We start from the raw sequence: 26753 nt of genomic DNA on the forward strand, positions 1-26753 counted from the left end.
TGCTATTTCCCCCATTTTTTCAAAATAATAATAATAATAATTTTCTGAATTTATTAACTTTTTGCAATTTGTGGGACATTTCTCACCAAGTTGCTCATTGCCTTTTTTTCTCGTTTTTGAAAGGCATTGCACCAATTTGCTCAGGGTTCAGAGGTTTAAATACTTGTGAAGGGTCTCTGAAAACAGCAGCACAAGAAAAGTGATGCGGCTCCAGGTTTCAAAGGGTTAACTCTAATCATTCTTTTGCCTATTAAACTGAATTGAAATGAGAAAAGAGCCTAAATTTGGTTCATCAAATGTCTTGTTTTGTTCAACCAACTTTTCCAAACCCCCAAATATTACATTTACTGTAATGTTAGCACATTTGCGAACCTGGAAATATCACAGTTGTCATTTTTGCTTGAGAATAATTGATGATCAAAATAGTTGCTGATTAATTTTCCATTGATTGAATACTCAATTAATTAACTAAACATTGCAGCTCTCTATTGTACAGTCCTGGAAATGGCAGGTCATTCAAATGCATAATAAATATTATCAATTATTATTTACATAAATTCATTGGGACGGCAGTTACTAAGTCCATAGGGTTCAAGTCCACGTCCGGACCAAATATGGAGTGTGAACTGGTGGCTATAGAGGTGTCAGTTCGCCTCCTGTGCACTGCCAGAGTATCCTTGAGCCCCCTCACTCTGACATCTCTTCATTATTGCATGTATAGGTCCTATTAGTGCATGTGTGTGTATTTCGGACCTGTGTGTGTATGACAACAGAGTGAAAAAACTGAATTTCCCCTCTGGATTAATAAAGCATATCTTATTCTTATAATTAACACTTTTCATAAATTCCCACCAATGTGCATTTTTTTCAATTTTTAAAACAATTTTTACATCATGAACTGATTCGTTTTAAAATATTAAGTTGTGCAAAAATGTATTTACATTGACAAGGTTTGTTTTTTTCATTATTTACTGTGAGCCTTTGCACATCTCCTAAGTATATTTTTGCACTTTACTGCCTAGCTCTTATATTTTGAAGTTATTTTATATACATTTTTAAATTCTTATTTTTCTACTTTACATGTATGTCTCATCTATGCACCAAAACAACTTCCTTGGATGTGAAAACTTGGCATTGTTCTGACTGAATGGGAGAGAATAATTCTGAAACCAAGTATACAATATTTTAGGAAGCCTGCCTTGAGTAGACACATTGATTAGATGCTATAAAACTAAATGTTTTAGTCCTGTGTGCGAGCACCTCACCATCATATGTGTAGATTTCAAAGGAAGCCTGTCAAATGGACTTGAGTGCAGCTTGACCCTGTGTGCTCTTTGATCAGTTGACACCTACGTTGCAACACAACAGTGGAGGACACAGCATTAAGTTATGGGTACACAGAGTGAGCAACGTATCCAAAAATAAGTCTGTCTCCTATATGTGTCATGTGGATTAGGTTTATTTGTGCTTCAGTATTTTCTGTGTGATGCAAAAGTAGCAAAACAAGTCTGCACAGATGAAAGCATTTTGCCCACGTGAGTGAAAAAGGGGGCACCTCAGCCAACCATAGAGAAATTTACATTTCTGATTTTCAGTTCCACTTTCCCAACCAGCTGGAGTGCAAGTGATACATGAAGAGCATTTTTAATTGGTTCATTTACCATTGAAATGTTTTGAGATAGCACACATCTTTATCCGCTTCCCTTTAACAGATGTCACAGTCAAATGAAATCAAAGGGTTATTGAGTACATGACAGGAAGATGCTGTTTAAGACAAAAACACCACATATAGTGCAGTTTTTTCCTTTTTCAACCAGCAGGAAAATGTTACTCGATAAAGATGTTGTGCATCTGAAAAATAAACAGTGATTTGTTCCACTGAAATGATCCGACATAAGTGCAAAAGAGATTTTCATTTCCAGACAGCCCGTTAAAAGACCTGAGCCGACTCCAGAGAGGAACACGAGGCCCGATCCAGTCTGACACTATTATTACACAAATAACAAATCACACACCGCGATTCATAACATTGCTTTTGAGATATAGCACAACACGTTTTTTTTTTCAAATAGCCTGGATTAGTTTGCCAAATACAGCAATGAAATGCAACCTTAGCAGCCTTGAGGAAAAAAAACGAGTAAAACCAAAACTGATAACGATTGCATCCGTCAACTTTGGTATCTTTGTGCTTTAGGATTAACACACACACTTTCACACACACAAATAAAAACACTTCATTTGTTTCCCACTTGCCCATATTAAGTCAATCACAGCCAGTCTGGTCCCTGGCTCATGCTAATTTCATGCCACAGTGGGCGCAGGGCTCAGAGAGGAAAATTAAAATTAAAGAGGCAAATAGAAACTCCAGACAGAGCAGAGTACACACCAATGCTCCAGTGGTACCTTCATCTCATCTCCTCTTCTACGCCCGTATTGCGTGATAGGCAGAATCAGGTCAACCAGACATGAAATTGGGATTCCACTGTAGGAGATCGTGACAAAAGTCTGTATCGTTGCAGAGAAAAGGAGGCGAGTAGAAACCGCCTGAAGCGCTGATACACAGGTCTACTGGTCCCTCACCGTTCCCTCAACAGGAGCGGGTCAATGGGACCATGGAGGGTGGTCAATTATAAAGAAAATGTTTGTTACAGCTTCAAGATCAACCTCGTAAGAGCTCTACTCTCTTCCTCTGAGGTTGTAAATTATTGTACAGAGAGGTTCTTCTGAAATCAGAGGAAGACAAACAAATGAAGAAAAAACAAAGACGAAAAAGGAATGTCTCGGTGTGACAGACTTCTGAACTCATGAGGGTATCATGATGACAGCAGAAGTAAACCAGAGGCGAAGACAGGAAAGACCGACGGAGAGTAAAACAGGAAAAGAAGATAAGAGCGTCACAGGCTCTGGCAGCAGGGGAGTTTGTTTCCCCTCTGCCCTTCCGTGGTCGGGGGGAGGCTTATGTCCACTACGTTGTTGCCTGGAGACTCGTCGTGTGCAGATCTGTCCGATATTTGCTTCTGAGATACAATACGGTAGATTTCTGTGAAAGAAAAACAGTCACCGTTCAGTAAAAGTTACATCAGCTGGAGATTCACGGCTGCATGTTGTATTTAACAGCTGATCACTTTTCCTACCTGTGAGGATGTTCTTAAAGGCTTCTTCTACATTAGTGGAGTCCAAGGCGGAGGTCTCAATAAAGGAGAGAGTGTTCCCTTCTGGAAAGAAAAAACAGGAGACAAATTACGTTTACACATAAAAGCCATTTAAATATCTATTAAAAACAGACAGCTCGGATAATGACCTGTATATGTAATATGGTTAAACCACTCTGACTCATCTGATGTAGACTGTGGCTATGAGCCTGCCATCGTTTTCAAAATCCTCTTCTACACATCTCTAACAAATAAAATGACTTGTAAACACACCTAAGAAAAAGCCCGGACTTCGTCTCACAGAACTCTCACAACTTGACATTGATCTCTTTTCTGACACGACCAGTCAGAGGTGATTTGCCACACCTTTTAACCGAGCAGTACGGTACAGTTCAATCCTGAAGGCTTTTTTCAGTTTTCACTGTAAAAAGTTATGTATGGCACCCATGGAACCGTTCCGTACCGTCCCCATTTTTGGTCCCCCCTCTGTTGGGAGGACCCAACAGAGGGGGGACAGAGGACCCATCGTGGAGCGTCGTTCCTGTGGGCTCCGGCAACACTAAACCCCTGAGCTTGCCTGAGAAGGACTAAATGTATAAAGCTGCTATTTTTAAATATGCCATGGAGAGAGACTCTCACTGCAGCCTGTTCCGTTTTGCTCTTAAAATGTCAGCGTGCAGCCTCGTTCTGTGGACGATAAACGAGGTGCAGACTGATAAAGGAGGAAATACAGCGAGTGCTGGACTTAAGATTTGTTAAAAAAAAAAAAAAAAAAACACACACAGAATTCTACTTAATCTACATGACCCTTGAATGCAATGCTGCTTCCCTGATGGCAATGCTTAATAATTTACCTGCGAAGGCTCGAGCCTCATCAGTGGGCACCGCCCTGAGGTGGCGGAGGTCGCTCTTGTTCCCAACCAGCATGATGACGATGTTGTTGTCAGCGTGGTCCCTCAGCTCCTTCAGCCAGCGTTCGACATTCTCATATGTCAGGTGCTTGGCAATGTCGTAAACTAGAAGAGCTCCAACTGCGCCCCTGTAATACCTGGTGACAGCAAAGAGAAATTGATGAATCAAGAACTACTGAAATGTTCGCTACCATCTGCTTCAAAGATAAAAAATGTGTACGTATATAACATTACGCAAATTATTCTGGGCAGAAACAATAAAGACAGCAGTTTTTTAAGCAAATGATCCTAATCTCCATGTGTATTGCTATATTAGCTGTGCAAATTAGTAGTATAATATGCTGTATGTAGACTGCAGACTATCACAAGTCTGGTAAACACTCCAAAAAAATAAAAAAGCAAACTGACGCCGAGGTGATTGCTCTGTAGCGCTCCTGTCCAGCTGTGTCCCAAATCTGAGCCTTTATCGTCTTGCCGTCCACCTGGATGCTGCGGGTGGCGAACTCCACCCCAATGGTGCTCTTGCTCTCCAAGTTGAACTCATTTCTTGTGAAACGGGACAGCAGGTTACTCTTTCCCACTCCAGAGTCTCCGATTAGTACGACTAGAACCAAAATACACAGAGCACACAAACATTAATGTTAGTGACAAACTGTAAACACTAAGTGGTGTGCAAACATGCTGGGATTTAGCATGTGTTCATCCTATCCATGTTACACTGTTACAATCTTTAGCTCACCTTGTGATGGATTTCAGTCATGAAAGCTAATATTTGTAGATTACAAGCACAAAAAAACATAGTTTATTTTATTTTACATACAAGCTTAGTCCAGCACCTTTTCATACAGCAGACAGTTTTAAGCACTTGCACTAACTACGCTCCGTGTTTTCAGTTACAGACCTTGTTGACTGTCCTTGTCTCTTTTGTTCAATGATTAATGCAATTTTTATTTCCCAAAGGGACTAATCTATCTATCTATCTATCTATCTATCTATCTATTCATTGAGTCCCTTTTAAGAGGATATTGGGCTAAGGGTGACTACAGGTATCAGACACTTAACTTTAACCCTTTTGAAGACATGTTCAAGAGAATTCTTTTAACCAAACTTAAGAGTGATTTTTGGACAAATCATCTTTTCCTTATTCAAGAATTACATGCAACTATAGTATAGATGTATAGATGCCTTGTCCCATGCAGAGGTAGGTTTTGGGGCAGCAGTAGCTCAGCCCATTGGGACTTTGGTTGGGAACTGGAGGGTCACCAGCACCTGTCCATGAGGAGCCCCCTCACATCTCTCCATTTAATGCATATATAAGTCCTGTTTGTGCATGTGTGTATATTTTGGACCTGTATGAATATCTCAGAGTGAAAAAACTGAATTTTCTTTTGGCGATTAATAAGGCCATCTTCTTCTTCGTTTAATGTATGGTTGTGGTTATTAGCGTGAGTTAGGTCAACCTACATTTTGCCAACAGATAAGTGCACCTATAAAGTAATATGAAAGTATATGGTTCAGCCAGCTGACACTGGGTGAGAGGCAGGGTACAACCTGGACAGGTCATCAGACTATTGCATGGCTGACACATAGAGACACGCACACATTCACACCCACGGACAATTTAGAGTCACCAATTAACCTGCATGTGTTTGGACTGTGGGAGGAAGCTGGAGTACCTGGAGAAAGCCCACACTGACACAGGGAGAACATGCAAACTGCACACAGAGGGGCTCCCCCACCCTGGGTTCGAACCAGAAACCATATTGCTGTAAGGCGACAATGCTAACCACTGCACCACAGTGCTGATTTTTAAAATCACATAATTATTAATATTACAAAAACAAATTAAACTTTTAAGTAGCCTACTAGTGCAAAAAATCTATTGCTTTTTTAGTCCACTAGATACATTTTGCTGCAAAAAAATGGCTGAAGACTGAAAACTAATTAGATAAAACAGATGTTGACAAAGTTTTCCTAGGAGAACAAAAATTTACAGTAGAAAAAAGGAAATAAATTGCAATAAATTTTATCGCAATATTCAGCATGTAACAACATATTCAAAATAGCAATTATATTGTATCATGATAATATCAAATAGTGCATCCTCTAATTTATTGCAGGTAAAAAGTAATACAAGTCTCTCGGTATGCTTCTTTAATCTTGTTTAAACCTGTGTGACTGCTCACTACGTTAAGCAGAGGACAGCTGATAATGTGATCAGGAGCAGCTCAGAGAAATATGTCAGGCAGCAGTTATGTCTGCGTTGTCAACAAGTTAGCTAAGTAGCTTAGCTTCAAATTACCCGAAAAGTGAACCACTTTTGAATTAAAGCTTCTATACTGAACACCAGAGGGTGGTTATTGAAAAGCTTGTAATTTTAAGTGAACTTAAAGTCGTGTTAACTGATATGTTTTAACCACAGGGCCGAGTAGCTTGATAAAAGCAGCTACAATGTTAGCATGCTTCTTAGTTATTTAGCCACTTAACTGCCGCCCGTTAGTCTGCTAAGTCACCAGCGTCAACTACCATCACTGAACTAGCTTATTAGTTCGCGTGTTTAAAATCTAAACTACCAAAGACTGAACTATTGCAGCGTTACAAACTGCTTTGTGAACTTATAATAGTGAATACGGGTTTCGATCATGTCATCGATTGCCACTTCGCTGCTAGTAACTACAGCTAACTTTAGCATTAGCGCTGGCTTAGGTGACTTCCTCAGTTCGTGCTGCTGAAACCGAACTTTAACAAAGATAACAAACACACCCTAATATTTTATATTCAAAGAATAAATTACCTTTAAACAAATAGTCGTACTCATCGTCTCGGTTTCCCATGTTAGAGGCTCTTTTTGTACTTTTTAAGTACTTTCCCACAACAACAACAATCCTCCAGTCTCCACCGGTAGCTAACAGGCACCGCCTTCAAGGAAGAGAATGTGCACGTGAGTGAAGGAACGTTATTTTTGACCAATTGGAAATAAGAACACATTGACTGACAGATGATTTGACCAATCATATGCGTTCTTTGAAAACGCTGACCAATCACCGCTCACAGGACAGAAAACGGTGAGTGATTACACCCTTTGTTCTCCAAACTTTGACGCCCTGTTTCTTCCTGGAGTTTGAGCAATAACACGGCAGATTTCCAGAGCATGCTGACTGTTGCACAATGTACGTGAGAAGGAGGGAACACCAGAATCAGTACACCATGTTGCCTCTTCATTTTAGCACTGTACGTTCTTTTTTATTATTTTTTTTATTATTAGACCCGGGAGCCAATCTCAGAAAAAATCCTTTATCCTTAAGGGACCCCCTTCCTTTCATAGAGTAAACTGACGACCCCTGACTAAGTGACAGATTTTTTTGGGATATTTCAATTTGAATTAAATGCATAATAATTACAATGCAGGAAAAAAGTGAGAAACTGTATAATCAACCTAAGTATTGACCTCAATAACTGCAGGAAGTTTGCCTAACACAAACAGAGATGAGTGTCTTGATATTTTAGGTACTTTTTATACAGCTCTCTGTATCATTTTTTTATTTATATATATATATATTTAACAATCATTGTGTGCTTAATAGGCTTTTTTAAAGGTCAAATTCAGTGTTTCCTTCTCCCTGACACATAGCCATTGTTCTGTTAGCTCTTTGGTTTTTGAAAATGCTATTAAGCAGAGAGTGAAGGCTCTATGAATTTAGCTTATGTTAGTTTTCTTACACCACTTGAAATCAAGAAGGTCTTGTGACCCAGTGTGAAGCTTTGGTGACCCCCAAGTTGGGAATCAATGATCTACATCCAAACAATCAATTTACAAGGCCTGTATGGGACAGTAAACAACACCATAGGCTATACTTTGTATTAACTGGCCCTCACTATACAAGTATCCCACTGACTAAGTAATATATTATTGTTCATTTGCGTTCCACTGTATTCTACTGTCACCTTATTCTGTCTCACAGCAGAAGAACCATTACCTGGACTGTTATTATCATTTATTATTATTTTAAATTATTTGTTAATTTTACATAAACTATAAATTAACTATTTAGAAAATATTTCTTATTCTATTTGGTATGTTTGTCATATACAGATTTGCAGTGATGACCGGTAATATGTATGTTGATACTGTCCAAAGTTAAGTCTATATGATCACGTAACGTTAAGTCTATATGATCACGTGATGATATAAAATATATGGTACCTGTTCTCTGTTTTCTGGCACTGGGGCTCATCTTAACTGCCGTATGCCACTGCCGTCTCTCCTTGGACCCTCACAGCAGATAAAGCCTCTCCCCACAGAAAACCTTTAATGGGAAAAAAAATGGAAGAAACAAAACCTCACAAAGAGCAACTGAGGAGATCTGAGGCCGAGTTTACCCTCCACTGGTAGGAACGGACACTCAAAGGTCTCTGGCTGTGCTGGACAAAAGTGAGTTCATCTTGATTTCTTGGTCCAGAACGGCCTCCAGTGATCAGATCTCACCAGCTCCTGCCCACAGCCACATTTTGCAGATATTTGTCCCACTAACAGGCCTGGGTGGTGACATCAGCCAGCTGGTTAATCCATCTGTCCAACACTTTGGTAGAGAGCAAGATAGCTCAACAGCTAGCGGCCAGATTTCCCTGAAATGATTTCCAATTATTTCTTTTTCTGAGTTTTCATATAGCTCCACCATCAGGCCAAAATGTTGAAGATCTAACAGGCAGATTTCAATGTTCTTTAACATCCCACAATCCTCAGGTGTCTCCACCGATACGTCTAAAAACCCATCTTAAGACCCAACTCTTTTCCTTAGTATTTTTAATTAGGCTATTATTACAGTACCATGCCTGACTGTGACCACACTTTGATTTTTAATTACTTGTATTTTTTATTTGTTTATTGTGCAATGCTGATTTTACCAAGATATTATATGCTTTTATTAACTACCATACATTCTCTTATTTGTGACTTCTTTATTTGATCATGCTTTGTACTAAAGCTTCAAACTGTTATCCTGTTATTTAAATGCTCTATTGCTGGAAATAAGACGTGTGGCAAACAAACGTTAATGATATTTGAACTTTTGTTCAGCAAGCTAATCTTTACAAATGAACACCACTTTAATGATTATTGAAGCCTAAATGCAATGCTGGAAGTAAGAAGCTAATGCTAGGCTATAAACGAACCACACTACAGTCTCATGACTTAATTTTAATTTCACAAGTAAGTAACAATAACTTGTGAAGACAATAAAACCTCCACAAAGCAGCATTATAAGTCACAATTTAAGTCATTCTAAGTGTGTGTGATTTATCCCAGAGGAGTAGAGGAAAAGTCCACTAGCCGCTAGGCTAATTTATACAATGTAAAATGCCATAGACTTGTGCTAATAACGTTAGCATGTTGTATTTGTGGGGAAAATGTGTGTGTCTGTGAATGCTGCGAGTTATAGTGAAACTGATTTGTGTACTTGTGTTTGAAATTGTCTCTATTAAGCCATGTTTAATGTGTGTTTAATGTGTGTTTAATGTGTGTTTTGAATCAACTAAACTTTACAGCACTTCACAGGAACCTCCGTTGCCTACTAGTGTTTTGGAGGTGTAACTGCAGAGTGACACAGACACACCACCACACAAGTATAAATGCTCAAAACGGCATAGGCTCTGCACAGAGCTAACACACAAGTATAAATCCCACTCAACGTCCCCACCATAACAGGGTGTTTCTCAAAGTCAAGGAAGGATCCTTAAATGGCTGAATTTCAAGGATACTACATCATCAAATCTTGCTTAAGGACTGTTCCAATGTCAAAGATCCTTCAAATTCTACCAAGGACAGAGTCCTTCATTCAGAGAATTTTCAAGGATCCATGTGTGTATCCTCAACAAGTATAAAGTACCAACAATTCCTTGTGCACAATTTGCTGGAAGTGAAGGCGGGGCCTCTCCAATGAAATTTGTGCCAGTGGAGCTCGGCAGGATTTAGATAAACATGTCATTTGTTTGGATTAATATCTCCAGGAGTTTTTATCATACAAGCATAAAAATATACTGACAGAAACCTCATAATTTACACTTTCCAATGTGTCCACTGCCAAATAATTATTAAATAGCGTAAATTAGACAAAACAAAAGTTTTTAAATTAATCTTTTACAGCAATGATAGAATGTGAAGTGCCACAAAAGTTTCATTTAGCCTCACTGTTTTTTTAAGTGTAATCCAGAAATATATTCACCTCAAAGTCACATGACTGTGAGAATACGGCTTACATTTGTTTCAATTATACAACAACGTTAGAGAGTGCCAAAATTGTCACAGTATCATGAAACCTCCTCAGTCCGCTGAGGGTTAATGACGCACACCTGAGGACACTCGTTCGCTTGTTCCAATGTGTGTTCACCAAATGCTAGGAAGGACTCTTGCCCTGCCTCTGTAGGATCCTTTCTTTGGAGGACTTGACCTTGACTTTGAGAAACACGATCAGTACACTGATGCAGAACGGCGTCAATTCGATAAACCCAGCTGTGCTTGGCGTGTCCGGCGTGATGGCGTTCTATAGTCTCATTTAGCCACTTGTTAGCAACCACCTTTTTAAAGACACATAGAAGCTTCAAAGTTCACAAGTGGGTTATTTACTGACTCATTTTGTGTCGTAGAACAACACGCAAAAGTCTTTTAAGTTTGTGTTAACCACAGACCTTATTTCAGACACCTATAACCAAAAAACCACCAACTTTGAGATGAGGGAACCAGGCACCTCATGCAACACATCTTCTTTGTGGCGTTAATGTTGTTCCCACATTATGACTTAACGCTCATGAACACACCAAAGTCAGAAAAACAACTTCCCATCTTGGGAAATGGGACCCTCCTAGGAGCACATGAATGCAGTCTCTCTAGAGAAATTAAAGGATCAAAATCTGCATCCCAAATTGGAGGTCACTGTTACAAATTGGCTCATTTCCATTTATGGTTAAACGTCTGTTGATTTCAGTGAGGGATCAATAAAAACACAACATCATCTCCATGAACAACAATTCATAGAACTGCTTTATTTTGTATTCATTCTGATTGAGTCCAAACACACACACATACAGCCATCTATTTATCCTCATGTATAAATAGATGAATATACACAGATATACATAAATACACATTTCTGATATGCATATTCATTTTGGAAATCATGCTATGTCTCTGCAAAGGACTCTCCCTATTGGATGAAGGGCACACAGCGATTTGAAAACACATACACGGCACAGCTGAACAGTTGGAAGAATCCCTATTGATTTGCATGTACAGTAAAACCCCACAAATCGCTCAACGTCTGGATATCTTACAAAGAGACAGCTGTGGTTTATAGACCATAAATATACAGCAGCTGCATCCCGATAAACACACTGAAGAATATGGTACAGTAAAATTATGTAGATTGCAATCATTTCTTGCCCAGCAGCAAAAATAAAACCAAATAAAAATAATATTCTCCGATTCAAATGGAAAATATATTTGTATATCTTTATATATGTATTTATAATTTTATGTACACATTCTCAGGAGCACAACTATGAGAAAGAAAAATAAATACAACAGCACGAGTGAAAAAAAAAATATAAACGCTAGGCCTACATGTAAAATTTCTCAATAAGGCAATAAAAACGAACTTAAAAGCTAGACTGTACAAAATATTGCTGCTATGGTCTCCATCCGATGAACAACAGCAAACTGATTACAACTGGCCACTGCACGTCATGGGAACAAACTGATTTTTTATCTTACAATGTCCAACATTGATGTGTCCTCCCGTACACACAAACACACATAGAAACCAAGTGAAGTTAAAAGAAAAATCAGTTTGTCGAACTTACTTTGAGAGTCCTAAGATGTCAGCCACAGAGAGACTACAGTAAACACTAACCCTACGATGACTGTGATCGACTTCACCAACACACACACACTTGATAATCCTAAAAAGAAACGCTGCCTAAATATCAGCCTGTGTGAGCCGAAACGAAGATAACATGATGCATGTTTTTATTTGGCCTCTATCACTAGTTCATCTTCAGGTCCTCTTGAGAAGTGCAAACAACATTCAACCCCATTTACAAACTCGCCGTGTCTCGCCGAGGCAACACTGCAACGTACTGTGTTCATTCAAATATACAGATAACAGGTACGATATCGACTGCAAATACTACAACTGATGCTCTACATCTACAAACATCTGAAATGTCCAGTCAATGGATTCATTATTGTGAGGAGGTGAGGAGATATAGCGACTGTCACTGATATGCTGATTATTTTTTCCCCCAGCTAAAATAAAACATTTATTGTAGCAAATGATTTGTGTGCATCTGTCTAAACGTAGGGCAACACTGGAAGACGCTGCAATGATGTGAAGGTTACGACAATGTTTGCTGCCTTAGTGTTGCAATTGAGTCACAAGCCTCAGCTGTTTCCACGCAAGAGGTGCGGTGAAAGAAGTACTAACACTGACTTTAAACGACAAACGTGACGGGAAACTAAAAAGAAAATCTGCAAGGATGGAATTATCAAAACAAAAATTAAAGTTCTTTGGATGCAAAATCAAAGAAAAGAGAAACATTTAAGCATTTCAGAGTGAAAAAGTACCAGAAGACAGTGAAGATTAGAATAAAATATAGACTAAATAAATAAAAGCTCACAGTAGTAAAAGAGTTCAGAAATTAAAAAAAAAAAATGCAAAAAAAAGTTTGATATAAATTATATTTATATAAATTATTATGCTATGAATAAAATCACTGTATATATTTACTAAAGGAAATGATGCTTCCTCTAAAAACTAAACTGCATGTATTCACGGCTGCTGGAAATGTGAGGACGACAGAGTTTAGATGTGTTTTGGCTGAACAATGGTTATCACTGTAACTCCTGTTCTAAGATCACAAGGAGAGCCCTCCAACCACACACTGTATGGTATAAAAGAAGTGAGCGTAGCCTCCATGTCTGAAAGTGCCAGACACGAGCCAATGTCGAGCCAATGTCGAAGTGCCTTTGAGCTGCATTCTTGCTAAAGGCCAGCAGAGGGCGACTACACTGGTTACAAAAAGAGGTCAGATTGTATAAAACGGTGGTTCCCAGCCTTTTTCTGTAAGAGAGCCTGCTCTAGCATTGACTCAAGCTACGACCCCAAACTAGGCAGCATATTTTACAAATATTTTACATTGTTAAATGCATAACAACAACAGGACAGAGGGACTGATAAGCTGTACAATTAACCAAAATAATGAACTCAACTTGTGTAACAAACATTTTTTTAGCAACCTTTTATCCAGCGCTCTGTATTATGTATCTTTTTTTGAATGTTAACCATCACACAAACATAATAGGCGTCTTTCTTTTTAAGAAATTCAGTATTTTCTCCTCCCTGTTGCTTGGCCATTGTTCTCTTTGTTTTTTTTTAACTGCGTTCTTTTCTGATTCAGGATGACTTGTTTAAATGCAGAGTTAAGGCTCCGTAAATATATAGCTCGTGTTCAGTAATTCTCTGTTCTCTTATTCTGTGAGACTTTTTAAAAGTTTACGTCCGAAATAATTATCTAAACTTAAAAATAACTATTTCTTCATAGTTCTTCTTAGTTTTCTTCACAGAAATAAATGAAATCCTGAGATGTAGGCTTACTGTGTGTGTATATATATATATATATATATATATTTTTTTTAATTAAAGTTTTCTTACACACGTTAAAATCAAGATGGCTTCGTGGTCCTCTCTGAGGCTTTGGCGACCTCTAGTGGGTGTTGGGACCCTCAAGTTGGGAACCAGTGGTATAGAAGTCTATGAGAAAATTACCCTCTTCTCTTCTCACGTGATTTATTACCATAGTAAGCATTTTCCAAATGAGATTACGGCCTCAATCACAAGTTTCAAGCCTCCTTAAATACAACATGATTTAAATTATATTTTCATTTCGTAAAATTTGGTCCCATTTAGATTAAAATTGATTGGCAAGTCGCTACCACGGTGACCTGTCAATAATGATAGATGTTTAGCATCGCATATCCTCCACAGCTCCAACCTCTCATCCAAATCATGGATGTATTAAGAGAGCTGGATACAGTGTTGGAGGCTGGTCCCCATCCATTTGTAGGAAAGTGGCCAAAAAAGATTCATTTCCATTGTAATAATTTCAATGGATCTTTTGCATTGTGGGGCTCTTAATGCACAAGAGATTCAAAGTGGCTGCGCCTGTCTGAGCAGCTAACTTCCCCCAGCCGAGCCGCTAACTGCCAGTTTAACCCTCCGCTAACTTGATTGGGGATGAAGTCATTTAAATGTGCGGCTTTTCTAGACTAATCCTGATAGCGAAATGAGTCAGGGGGTGGTTACGCTCCAAAAAAATTTTACACTGAGTTACAGACGTCTCTTTGAGAATCTCTACAGATAAAAGTCTTTCTGGGCCCGAAGGCGTCGTGTGACAGATCCAGAAGTCGTAATTCCATGTTTGGCCACTAGGTCAAATCCTGGTGCTGTTCTTAGGCTTGGTCCAAATATGGTCACCCCTGGCTTCGAATAACCAAGACACTGACGGCCAAAATGCCGAACTCAAGGCTTCAAAACAGGCCCACGAACGAATAGGTGACGCCACATTGGCTATGTCCACTTCTTTTATACAGTAAACCTCTAACACCACAGACTCCATCGCTCACTCCTCCCTCAGCACACTGAAATCAATATGTGGCCGAAAGTCCTGCTCTCAGGAGGACGTCACCGGCAGCAAGGAGACCCGAGCAGAAGGAGTAGCGTCACGTCATGAGAGGTGTTGCCTATCTTGACCCAAATGCACCATATTTTTTTTTTCAGTTGTTAAAACAAAGCGTGATGTCAGGTGAGGGTAGTCAGTACCAAGGACAGTGGGTGGTCTTATCCTGATAAGTACAGTACACGCATATTTCAGTGTGCTGAGCCTGTCAGAGGGCCGTACCTGTGTGAACTAGAACAGACTGGATGATGCCTTTAAAAAAGTATCAACCCCACTTGGAAGGTAACATGTTTTTAAGAGGATTTAAAGTGGAAACAGACAAGTTTGCTTTAATCTATAATTATGAAGTAAATGCTGATTGCACACTGTAATGTAGAGAATAATGACACCATCTGTGTTTAGATCAGTTCCCTGTAAGCTTTGATTTAACTATGCTATTCTGTCTGCCACCGGGTACGACCTCCTGGGGAAATGATGGCTTGATTTGCACAAAGGAAGTGCGTTGACAATTGCGCAACCAAAACAGGAAGAGATTAACGCTCTTGTTTACCCCGGTGGCTCTCGGCAGCTATCCTCAGGTACCAGAGAGGATCAGTGTACGTTCTCTGCAGTTACTATCCCCAGAAACAGAAATAGTGGACAGTGGGACATCAGAAATATCTGTGGTAGCTGCTCTGAGGAAAACGGACAGCGATCCAGTTGTCTTTGTGACAGCAGTGGTAACAAGATACTTGGAAATACCAAAGAAGGAAAAGATTTAAAAAAAGTCTGTTTCCATTTTAATGTGGTCACAAATACTTCCAAGTCGAGTGAATACTTCTTTACAGGCACAGAGAGTTACTACCGTATGATCTCAAACATATAAGACTACAGCCGTATACGCACTACTGTATGTCACACATACACATTATTATTAACTTGATATAATTTTCATTTTGTCAAGGGTGAAAGGCAGGGATGGTTGGAAACCAGTGACGTTCATCACTGTCAGGATTTTTTTCCCCCTCTCTGGTACACAAGTCACTTTTTCCCCCTCAGTGTGTTCAGTTTCTGTATGCATGTTTTAAAATCCTGGTTCAGACAGAGATCCTGCTGCTACCGCTGAGGTCTGGACTTCAGACCGACGAGTCCTCTCCACCGAGACGTTCGCTCCTCTCTGCCAGAGAACAGGGCTTACTGTTGGAGACAGACACAGTCAGTGTGTTAGGCAGAGCATGCACAGCATCAACGTTTTAACTTCCCCAGGGTGTAAAATGTGTCATGCAATATTTACTAGTGATAGTGAAACAGTGAGCGATCTGATCAGAGTGCATAAACTGAAGGGGAAACTTGGAAAATAGAATTTGTAAGGTGAGAAGAAATAAACACAGCACACACACCTGAGTAACTGAACAACCAGGAGAAGTGAAGTTGTGTCACACATCAACCAATAACTAAGTGTAAGTTTATGTGCGGTCTAAACAAGTCTGATTGGAGTCATTAAGTGGATTATTTTGGATCACCTAATGCTGTAAAGAAAGTTGAAAAACTTAAAAGTTAAAAAATGTAGAAAGTGTCTGTAATGTGGAATTATTTTAAACTTACTTTAAGCATAGTATAAGATAAGGCATCGCATTTATATGGAACAGTGATTAAGTTTAAGTGGTTCTCAGGTATTTTTAACCTGGACTCTTTTTTTCCCACGTTTTTGTGTCTAAGTGACAAATGGAGACAACACTTTTTAAAATTAGGCCAGTATCAAGAGAGAATGCTGGCGAGACAGACTGCAGTGTAACCCTTGCGAGCAATTGAACACAGTCAGCTTCATTCATTCATTTTCCATAACCCCTTATCCTGTTGGGGGTCGCGGGGGGGCTGGAGCCTATCCCAGCTGACGTTGGGTGAGAAGCAGGGTACACCCTGGACAGGTCACCAGACTATCACAGGGCTGACACATAGAGACAGACAACCATTCACACTCACGGACAATTTAGAGTCACCAGTTAACCTGCATGTCTTTGGACTGTGGGAGGAAGCTGGAGTACCTGGAGGAAACCCACGCTGACACAGGAGAACATGCAAACTCCAAACAGAAGTACTAAAAGTACTTGTTTTCGTCACTGACAGGCTCAGATTATTATCAAGTGTCATGCAACATTACGTAAAAGACCCTACAGAGAAATGAAATGTTTTCCTTCCCGTGTTGAGAAGTCTCTTTCTAAATCACACAAGGGATTACTTGTTGCAGGAAGTGAAAAGTGGTGAAAAGTAGAGTGCCGGCTAATGTTTGTGGTGTTGTAGCTTAGTGTTACCAAAAAAAGTTTGAGTCTGCGAGATTTGAGAACGAGACTTGGATGCAAAACAGGACCGAACAAGCAAAAGGTACAAAAAAAATTAGGGCTGCACAATAATTTCTGATATTGTTGATAACTGTAAAATGAAGCACTGAGGTGCTGCAGAGATGCCCCGGCCTGCAAATCATATTCCAGACATCAGGGAACATGCTTGTTTGTTACAGACCCCAGCACAAATCACATCATCAGCATTTTGTTTTGTTTTTTTCAGTGAAAATGAAATACAAAATTCCCATACCTATTAAACTGAGACACGTCGCAATATCTGTCAAAAATAATCCCAATATGACCTTTTTTAATGTGTAATTTCTGTGTGGTTCTTCCCTTAAAGTTTAATAACTCACAGGAACAATCTGAACCTGTCAGTGGCAAAAACAAGCACTTTAAATGGACTTTAAATGACAGTGTGCACATGCTCCGAGTGGTCACACTGCAGCCAGTTTCACTGCTGTCACCACAGCACTCCCATCTAATACCTCACCACTCACTTAAGACACAAAACCATTGGGAAAATAGAGTCCAGGTTAAAACAATACCGGAGTTCCCCTTAAGTACATTTCTATGTTTAGAACAATATTTTTCTTTACATCTTTTGTTGCACATGTCCACCCAAACTGATTATTAAATGACTTGATGGGGATGTCAGAACGAAACTTGCTCGGGACATCCCCGGTGTAAAGATGTGTCTGAGAAGATGAAAAATAAAATGAGCAGGGAAAAAAGTTCAATGGGTGATGACACCTTATCGGAGCACAATATGGGCAAAGGCTGCTGCGCTGAACAAAGTAAACAAGCAGCCTGTGAAACACAACCTCACAACAGTCCGAGCCAAGTGACGTCATCTCTGATTTGACTCCATGTTTAGTTTGTCAAATTTACCTGACAGGCAGATATCTGGGGAGATAAATCTTAACACTGAAATTACACTTAAGCTCTATAAATAAACTCAAATAACCAAAAACGCTTAAACTGAGTATATTATTGATAAAATTGAACAAAATGATGTTGTTGTTCTGCAAAATGTGACCCCTGTGCATGTTTAATGTACACATCTTTAGTGTGAACATCTCCGTGGGACTTTATTGATGCATGAGTGTTAACGGCTTCATGCAGGCCGATGCAGTGACCAGTGTGGTAAATGCTGAGCAGCTTGTTGTTGGAGGGACACATGATGGCTGGTCGTGGACTAAATGGTCCTGCAAGCTGCAAGTGACCATTTCCACCCACTTATCAATGAGGAATGAATGTTGTAATGTAGGGGTGAGTTTCTGGATGCAGAGCAGACCTACTCTTGGGAGTCATCGTGGGCTTTTGAACCTGAGAAGCTTGTTTCTACGTTTACTACAGAAGCTTCTCCCGCAGGTAAAGTTACAACTGATCCTTTCCATCCTCGTTCCCCCCGAATGAATTTGATTTTTCTGATTTTACTCCTCCTCTACGGGGTTTCCCTGTGCTTCATAGTTTAGTCCGATGCTTCTCACTTACTGTCTCTCTTTCCCAATCCCCATCTGGCAGGGCCTTAGACTCTGAGCCATAGTGTAGCGGAGAGTACACCCAGGTCCTGTCCTCTTGAGGCTGTTTTTACACACCCACCACAGCAGAGGGGGCCAGAGGGACAGAGGAAAGGCCAGAGGTACAGAGACAAGCAGCAGGGGCAGGCAGGAGAAAAGACACGGGAGATCACAGGAGAAGAAAAGACAAGACAGGAAATGAAAATTAGGGATGCATATAGGAGGAAATGTTGCTGAGAGAGACATTGGAAAGTGTGAATCTGACATATCAAGTTAAGTGTGGATGTGTTTATCCTCGAACACAGAGATGAAAAATTTGGCAAATAACAGGTTGTAGCGTTACAGAGAGGTGCTGTTAGGGATGTAAATATTATGATGGGTCTTACTGACAGGTGTTTAAAATCATATCTTAGCGTTTTGCCCCATTTTGGACTAACTCCTGGGAAGCAAAGTGAAGTGTGCAGGGTGAGGGATGAGTCGCTGCATCAGCCAAACGGGGAGGATGAAGAGCAGGGAGCAGGGAGCAGGGAGGAGGAGGTGGGAATGGGAAGAAAGCCAGGATGCTGGGACAGTCAGACACAGCGAGCATCCTCAGTCAAAGCAAAACACAACAACAGGATGTTTTATTTTCTCCTTTCCAACAAGCAAAGCGCTCTTTGCATAAAAAGCATCAGTGGGTTCCTTGTGACTGCTGTAGGTACCAGCCCTTTAAGAGAGGGAAGCAGCTGCAGCACGGTATGTTGGTGACGGAGGTGGAGGCGGTGTGGGTTGATGATACACACACACACACACACAGATTCACACACACGAAGCTCGGCATGTCGGAGCTAACACGCTATCCGCACAGGTGCATGAGGGGGGCTGTCAGTGAGCAAGGGAACAAATGGAGAATCAAAAGAAAATGAACAGAAGAGCGACACAAAGACAGACTGTCAAGATGTCTTTTGTTTACCCGCCTCCCACGCTTCATTGTCGTCGCCATGCGGGGGGTAGGTATTGTTTTTTTAGTGTCAACACAATCACAAAACACCTGCAGTTTATAGCACACATCATGACAAGCTGTAGAAACACTGTCATCATATGTTTCATCAAACCAACAGCACTAATCTAGTCTAACACCAGCCAGGACAGCACAAGTCTACCACCATCTAACTCACTTACTGGCCAACTGGACTGGCATGTCCGCCTCTGTCGGAAAGGGGAGACCACCCAGGTCCTCCCGTCAGGAAACTGACAACAACAGGGGCGTATGGCACAGGGACAAACAAAAAGAAAAGTGAGGTACAGAGAGGGGAACAGAGTGAGGTGAGGTAATGATGGAAAAAAAACACAAGCACGCTGAGGTGAAAATGGAAAAGACTGCTCTGACTGCGTGTAACCCAGCAGAGATACACTGGATGAGTCAGTGGTGACAGTTAGATTAACAAGTCTGGCAGCCACTCTGTTTTCACTCCCCACTTCCACACCACACGCTAGTATCTCACCACTTTCATTATGAGTCATGAGGACGGAGGAAAAAGACGCAGAGAAAGAACCGGAGGAGAAAGATTTCAGATGGACACGGGGGGAAGGTGAAAATGATCTTAGAGCAGGGGTGAAATGTGCGAACAGGATGGAGGTGAGGATGAGGAGGAGAAGATGAGGGAGAGCGGACAGAGGAAGAAAAACAATCAGATGTGGAGGACAGAGGTGAAGGAGAGCAGAGTGGGAATCATGAAAAGTGAATGTGTAGGCTGCTGATAGTGGCTGAATAATTTAGTCACGAGCCACTCTGAGGAAGCTGTGAAGTGATGACACACACACACACACACACACACACACACACACACACACACACACACACACACACACACACTCTCACACACCTGTGTCCCTCTGTGTCACGAGCAATCACTTCAGTCTCACAGCTATGTGATGTGTTTTTTCCCCAGAGAAGCTACATGATCACAAATGCTGCCATCACTTGTATGAAAATTGAAACATAATCCCCGACCTTTCCTTTTACACATACTGTGTCATTTGAAGCTTTGAAATATCTGGAACACAACCCGAATTTTCTCACAGTTTGTGCACTAAGCAAAGGCAAACAGAAGAAAAACAATTTTGTTACCTAGTAAGAGAAATGCGAGTTGCTCGGTGTTACAACAAGGACTGAAATTTGAATTATTTTGTTTTTCTCTCGCAAAAACTCGAGTTAGCAAGCTGTAGTGTGCAGGTAATTCAGCAGTGTAAACTTCTGCAATCCAAAACACAATAATAAAACAAGAGAGATGTGCTCAACAGCACAGAAAGTCCAGTTAAAAACATATTAAAGGAGCACTTCACAGCCCAAATGACAAACTGTAGGGATGCATGATATTGGAGTTTTTGCTGATGTCTGATGTGCCGATATGTAACAACTCATTTGAATGATAACCAGTACCCACACTGATATAGCCACTTTTTTCCAAACCTAATTCCAGTGATCATCAAGTCCCCTCTGTTGTGGAATTAACATCATATCATGCTTGCATACTCTTATCGTAACGGCCCACCAGCAGGTGGAGACATGAAATACAATGCTGTTAGTTTATTTGTGTTTATTTTGTGACTTCGGTGTTTTAAAGGGTTTGTTCAGATTCACCAAAGTCACACAATAACACAACACTTACTAACTGAGGCAGTGGTAGATCAGCAACTCCCATGTTCAGCGAGGTAAAATTACCATTTTTGTTAATGGAGTCTGGCTTTGAAGAGAGCATAGATAAGTTTCATTTTTAGTTCAGTGGAAAAGGGCTGCCTGGGATGTACTGAGCATACAACCAGATAAATGAGACTTGGATTATACTGCACAAGTTGTAAGTGGATGTTTTGATAACGTTTTTCCGTAGTGAAAGCAGACCACCATGGCCTCAATTCATCAAGAACTTTCTCAGTTTTTGGACTCTCCGTTCACCATGGAGGCAAATAAAACAGTGTTCTTTGCAAATTGAATGTAACATGGGGTGATTAACTGAAACAAATGGTCATTAAGGCGGGGAAATATTCCTTTGAATGTAATTGTACTCAGTCTTCAGTCAGTTTCTTTTGCAGTAATGTTTTTCCTCTCTCTTACAATCATAAAAGACTTCAGTGCACAAGCAGCAATTATTGTACACAATGGATTTTTGCCTGAGAAAATACTACCGGCAGACACTGCTCCACATTACACAACAATAAAGACTTTTTACGGGTTCAGAGTGTGCTTCTGTTTACTGAAACTCCTGAAGGATGTGAGAAGCAATTAAAATGGCGTTAACCCTGTTATCGTCCAGTGGTTTTTGCCTTTTCTGTGTGAATGTTGTGGACCAGCATGGGAGGCTTTCAGCAGTGGAAAATAAGCAGGGTGAGCGGCCACGCAGAAACGTGATGTTTGTGTGATGTTGGGAGTAATGATGATGATGATGGAGATGGCAGAAACAGACAGAGAGCACAAAAGGATGATCAGACAGTGAGCTGGCTGACGGAGCTGCTGAATGACCAAACCGAGTGAAGCCGCAGAGAGCCTGAAAGTTTAAATGTACCTGTCCATAAACCATATACAAGATACTGTGCGGAGCTGTCGTACTACAGCTTGGATCTCCGGCAGCGAGTTAACAGCTGATGAAACAACTTACTTTCACTCGGTCACTCCCTAGAGGCCACGTTGGACCTCACTGTCCGTGGCGTGTTTCTCTTTAGTTAAACTTCAGTGTCACTTCACCTCACGCAGCGCTACAGACCCCCTGCTGCTGTGTACACAGAGTGTCCAGCTTCTGAAACATGAACTGGGCATCAGCCAGAGACGGTCAGATGAGAGGGCTGTTAAATAACTGAGGGAGCTCTTTGACTAACCTGTTGGCCATTAGGATTTCTTGGTGCCACATTAGAGGGTGTCTGATTCCTGATAAGAGACACCCAGTAGGAGCGCGGCCAGGTGGGAACGTTTCTATCTGTGACTGCGATCACTGGCTCCACTCACCAGCCTCTACCTGACACTTATACATTCATTTATAGCTGTGCATTTGGACGCATGTAGACCTGCCAACACAATGCTATCTGATGATAGCTGGTTGCTTTTAATGGGACAATCCTGCAAAAGCTTCAGTTGTTATTCACACAAAATGAGCTGCTGAGCGTGCCTGCAGCCTCACATTAGACAGGAACTCTGAAGTGATGTTGACATGCTATTGTCACTCTGCAAACACTCCACTGCAACACACTGTGTTTAACAAAACAGCTCCACATTTTGGGAAATATGCTTATTTAATTTCTTGCTTTGAGTCAGATGAGAAGATCGATACAACTCTCATGTCTGTACGCTAAATATGAAGATAGAGCCAGCAGGTGGTTAGCGTAGCTTAGCATAAAGACTGGAAACAGGGATAAATAGCTAACATGGGTCAATAATAAAATCTACCTAGCACCTCTAAAGCTCACTAATTAATATGGTTGATTTGTTTGTTTCATCTGCACAAACAAACAGGTGTAAAAACAACAGGGGGGTTATGTGCCAGACTATTTCCTGGCCAGACACAGTGACTTCCTAGAGACTTGTCCTACATGAGGTTGCCAGGCAACCAGGAAAAACCGAGCCAAGACACATCCGGCACATAGTTCCCCCTGCTTTTACATTTTAACTCTAAGCTAACTAGCTGGGGCACCCTCTAGCTCACCGGGTAGAGCGTGCACTCCATATAAGCTGACGCCTTAGCAGCAGCTCAGGTTCAATTCCAGCTTGCGGCCTTTTGCTGCGTGTCTCCCCTGATTCCTGTCACTCTCCTGCTGTTCTATTATAAAGGCAACAAAAAAAATAATCTTAAAACAAAGCAAAGAAAAACTATGCTAAGCTAACCGGCTGCTGGCTTACACTTTACTGTTCAGACATAAAAGTGGTGTCAATTTTCTCATGCAAGACAGCAAAAAGGCAATTTTCCCCAAAATATGGAACTATTCCTTTAAAGCAGCTACAAGGAATTTTTATTTTGTGTGGGTTTTGGCGGCCCCTGCTGACAAAAGCAGTAGTGTTTTTAAAGTCTCTGAATTTATTTCATTTGCACACACATAAGACTGATAAAAAATCCAGACAATAAGTGTTAGCGTATCCTGGAATGAGTCAATTTTACCATGAGCACCACCTCCTCGTGTAATAAAGACGCTGATCTTGAATATCGTTGTTCCACTTGTTAACATGTTTATGGAACAGGTGTATTGAGAAAGTAGCCTATTGGGTTTTTACTCACGAAGATTTTATTAGTTATGAGCGTAATTTTAGTTGGAGGAGGTGCAGCGACTAGTAGAGAAGCTACAGCGTAGAAAATAAATTACAGCAAAAGCTTAAAAAGTAGGCCTGTGGATAAAAGTACCGGTAATGTCGGAGCTTATCAAAACTGTCTTTGATTATATAGCTGAGGGTTATAAGTTGTGTCTATACTTAGGAAGGTAACAAAATCATAATATGGAGGCTCCGCAGTTTACAATTAAAGCCCCAGACAAACACACTATTTGCAATTTGAAAAAAATTTGAACAGAATAAAACACGTAAAATCTCTTTTTGCTTTAGCGGTATATAAAAAAGACTATAACATATAATTAACCTTTCCGGAAACTTTCTGTAGACGCAGCTCTTTCACCTACGTACTCACTGTGAAACACTCCCTGGGAAAATGTAAACACAGGCTCTTTGGTCTGCTCATCATTCCCCCAGGGACAGTCATTAACTATACAGAAATAATCGCTGATCATCTCGTTTGCTTATGTAGGTCATACAGAGGCATCAGTAATAAATTGAGACTGTTCCATAACCATTTAAAAAGTCCTTGTAGCTGTTTTGACTGACTGTACCACACACTGCAAGCAATAACTGCACAGTTATTTCCATACCAGACGCTACGCCCTTTCTGTGGTCCTTCTGTCAACGCCTCTGTGGGAGATCATACAGCTCAGTCCTTTATGTTATGAATACATAGTTGAAATGTGTCTCATGTCAGCCAATGGACACTGGTGCTGATTAAATATTAAATATGATTTAATGGCTAAATAAAAAATGTCAAACTCAAACAGATGAGCAATGATTGGAGCCAGTCCTCGTCTGAGATGTGCTTACTTTGGTCGTAACAGGGATTTAAAATAATCTAAAATTATAATGTGTATGTACATGTGTGTGTGTGTGTGTGTGTATGTGTGTGTGTGTGTGTGTGTGTGTGTGTAGGGTTTTACTTACAAAGTAGATATCTGTGATTGGCACGTCATCTTCATCATCGACTGAAGCCTGGCTGGTGCACCCTGAGCCGGACACCTGGCTGACCCTGTCTGCCTCCACCACCATCACCTTGGGACTGGACGGGGCCTCATCAGCTGCCCCGGGAGAAGAGGGAGCAGCTGGGGCAGACAAGGAGGAGGAGGCTGCTTCAGGTGCCGATGAAGAGCTGGAGGGTGCTGCTGCTGCAGCTACATCTGCATCTGCAGCCTCGGCGCCAGCTCCTTCCTGAACCTCACTGTGGGAAGGTGGAAATGGGAAGAGTTAGTATTGTCTCAGGGTTTTCAGAGTCTGACACTGTGGGACTTTCCCTTCAGACAAAGTCAAGACAACTACTGCACCCATTAATGCTTTCGGGGATGTAAGCAGGAGGTGTAATATTGCCATGGATTCAGTCATGCTGTTGGCTATAACTTGTATTTCATTTTATTTTATTTTATTTTTACATTTTGGCAAATTGGCATAATCAAATTACGGCAAATTAGCTATTAGCAGCTCCTATTTACAACTTAACCACATGTGCACAGACAGCTATCAGTGGATTACTGTGATACTGAAAAAAAACTTAAAAACATGATGATTCTTAAGCAACTTCTGCATTCATTCATTTTCTATGACATCTAAGCAGATTTATAGAGGTTTATTCCCAATAAACATTAGAGATAGTAATATCCCCTGACAGTTTAAGTCACACTGCATACATTATACATGTATAATTTCTGTGTTTAATTGGACCAGGCAGCAACCTCTGGGGCTGTAAAATGAAGCCTTTGAATGGCCACTAAAGGCTGGCTCCAAGAGCGAGTCAATCCCCATAGACACCCATGTTAAAAGGCCCAACTTTACAGCAGAAATAAACATGTTTACAGCCTGGTACAAAAATGGTTTTGGTCTCTATAACTAATTTTGATGTTCATGACAACTATACAGGGGGTCGATTTTTACACAACTTGTTAAAATGTTATTAGGGGTTGAAAGTGTGCACAATTAAGGGGTGGCGGTGACAGGTGGGCATCGTCCGTTGACAAGTCACTACCACAGCAACAACGTTGGTTTGGTAACGTAAACAGGGCGTGAGCCCAGATTCACAGAGTGCAGTCATAGCTGTCGCTATTTCTTTTTTTTTTTCTTAGGAGCAAAGGGCCATGGGCTCGAATCAAACCCACGGCTACTGCGGCAAGGGCGCTACCATTGCACATGGGGCCCTTGCTCTACCAAGTGAGCTACTAGGCGCCCCTAGCTGTCGCTATTTCAGCGTGTTTTCAGTTCATGAAAGTTTATTTTAACATTTTAGTCCTCTAGAAAGTCTTTAGTCAGTGTTTGGTTGTCCTAAAAGACACTCAAAGGAGTCTGATATATGTAGTTTTCACAGCAAGTACATTTTTTTAAATGGCTTTAAGCCTGTTTTAGGCTGATAGCAAAAATTAGCAGGAAAAAATAGGGAGTGTTGCACTGGGTTAAGGCTCTGTGTGGTTGGTTGTATTAAAAAAAAACAAAAACATCAGGTGCTCTTCAAGGATGGGGCAAAGAGTCACTGAAAGATAAAAAACAACGACTGGCCAGCTCACTCAGTGAAAAAGTCCATAGTGCAGGCAGGCAGTCGAAAACACATCTGAGGCACTAGTTACAAATCCTTTATGCTTTTCCCAATGCGTTTCGACAAACGAGTCTTCTTCAGGGTGTAACACGCATTGGTGTGCAATTTAAGAAATTTTTTGCATTTGGATTAGCTTCACCACAGTTAACCATAGCTGTACATGCACCATACTAACTGAGCTAGCAGCTAGCGTTGGGTTATCGCCACCATCTCATCCAAATAGAGTAACGGCTGGCTCCAAAAAGCAAGATGAGGACAACCAAAA

At 40.7% G+C, this 26753-nt stretch overlaps 2 protein-coding genes across 3 annotated transcripts in view; both read right to left on the reverse strand.

Moving 5' to 3' along the window:
* Positions 1-1443: 1443 nt before the first annotated feature.
* On the reverse strand, positions 1444-6998 carry LOC117253929 (ras-related protein Rab-11B-like). Its single transcript, XM_033621817.2, has 5 exons — positions 6858-6998; positions 4472-4667; positions 4007-4200; positions 3135-3215; positions 1444-3040 (listed from the first exon to the last, which is right to left on the reverse strand). The coding sequence occupies exons 1-5, from the start codon at positions 6895-6897 to the stop codon at positions 2895-2897; spliced, it is 657 nt and encodes a 218-aa protein (XP_033477708.1). The 5' UTR covers positions 6898-6998; the 3' UTR covers positions 1444-2894.
* Positions 6999-14877: 7879 nt separating this feature from the next.
* The window catches only part of pip5k1ca (phosphatidylinositol-4-phosphate 5-kinase, type I, gamma a), a 73342-nt gene continuing 61466 nt past the window's right edge, over positions 14878-26753 (reverse strand). The window contains exons 16-18 of one of the 2 annotated variants that reach the window (XM_033621583.2): positions 24856-25129; positions 18610-18699; positions 14878-15967 (exon numbers count right to left, since the gene is read on the reverse strand). In XM_033621583.2, coding sequence (XP_033477474.1) covers positions 15965-15967; positions 18610-18699; positions 24856-25129 — 367 coding nt within the window. In that variant the 3' untranslated portion in view covers positions 14878-15964. The remainder of the gene's footprint in view (positions 15968-18609; positions 18700-24855; positions 25130-26753) is intronic. The other variant, XM_033621585.2, reaches the window with a different exon arrangement.

The sequence above is a fragment of the Epinephelus lanceolatus genome, chromosome 6, assembly GCF_041903045.1.
Source record: "Epinephelus lanceolatus isolate andai-2023 chromosome 6, ASM4190304v1, whole genome shotgun sequence".
In the NCBI taxonomy this organism is placed as follows: Eukaryota; Metazoa; Chordata; class Actinopteri; order Perciformes; family Serranidae; genus Epinephelus; species Epinephelus lanceolatus.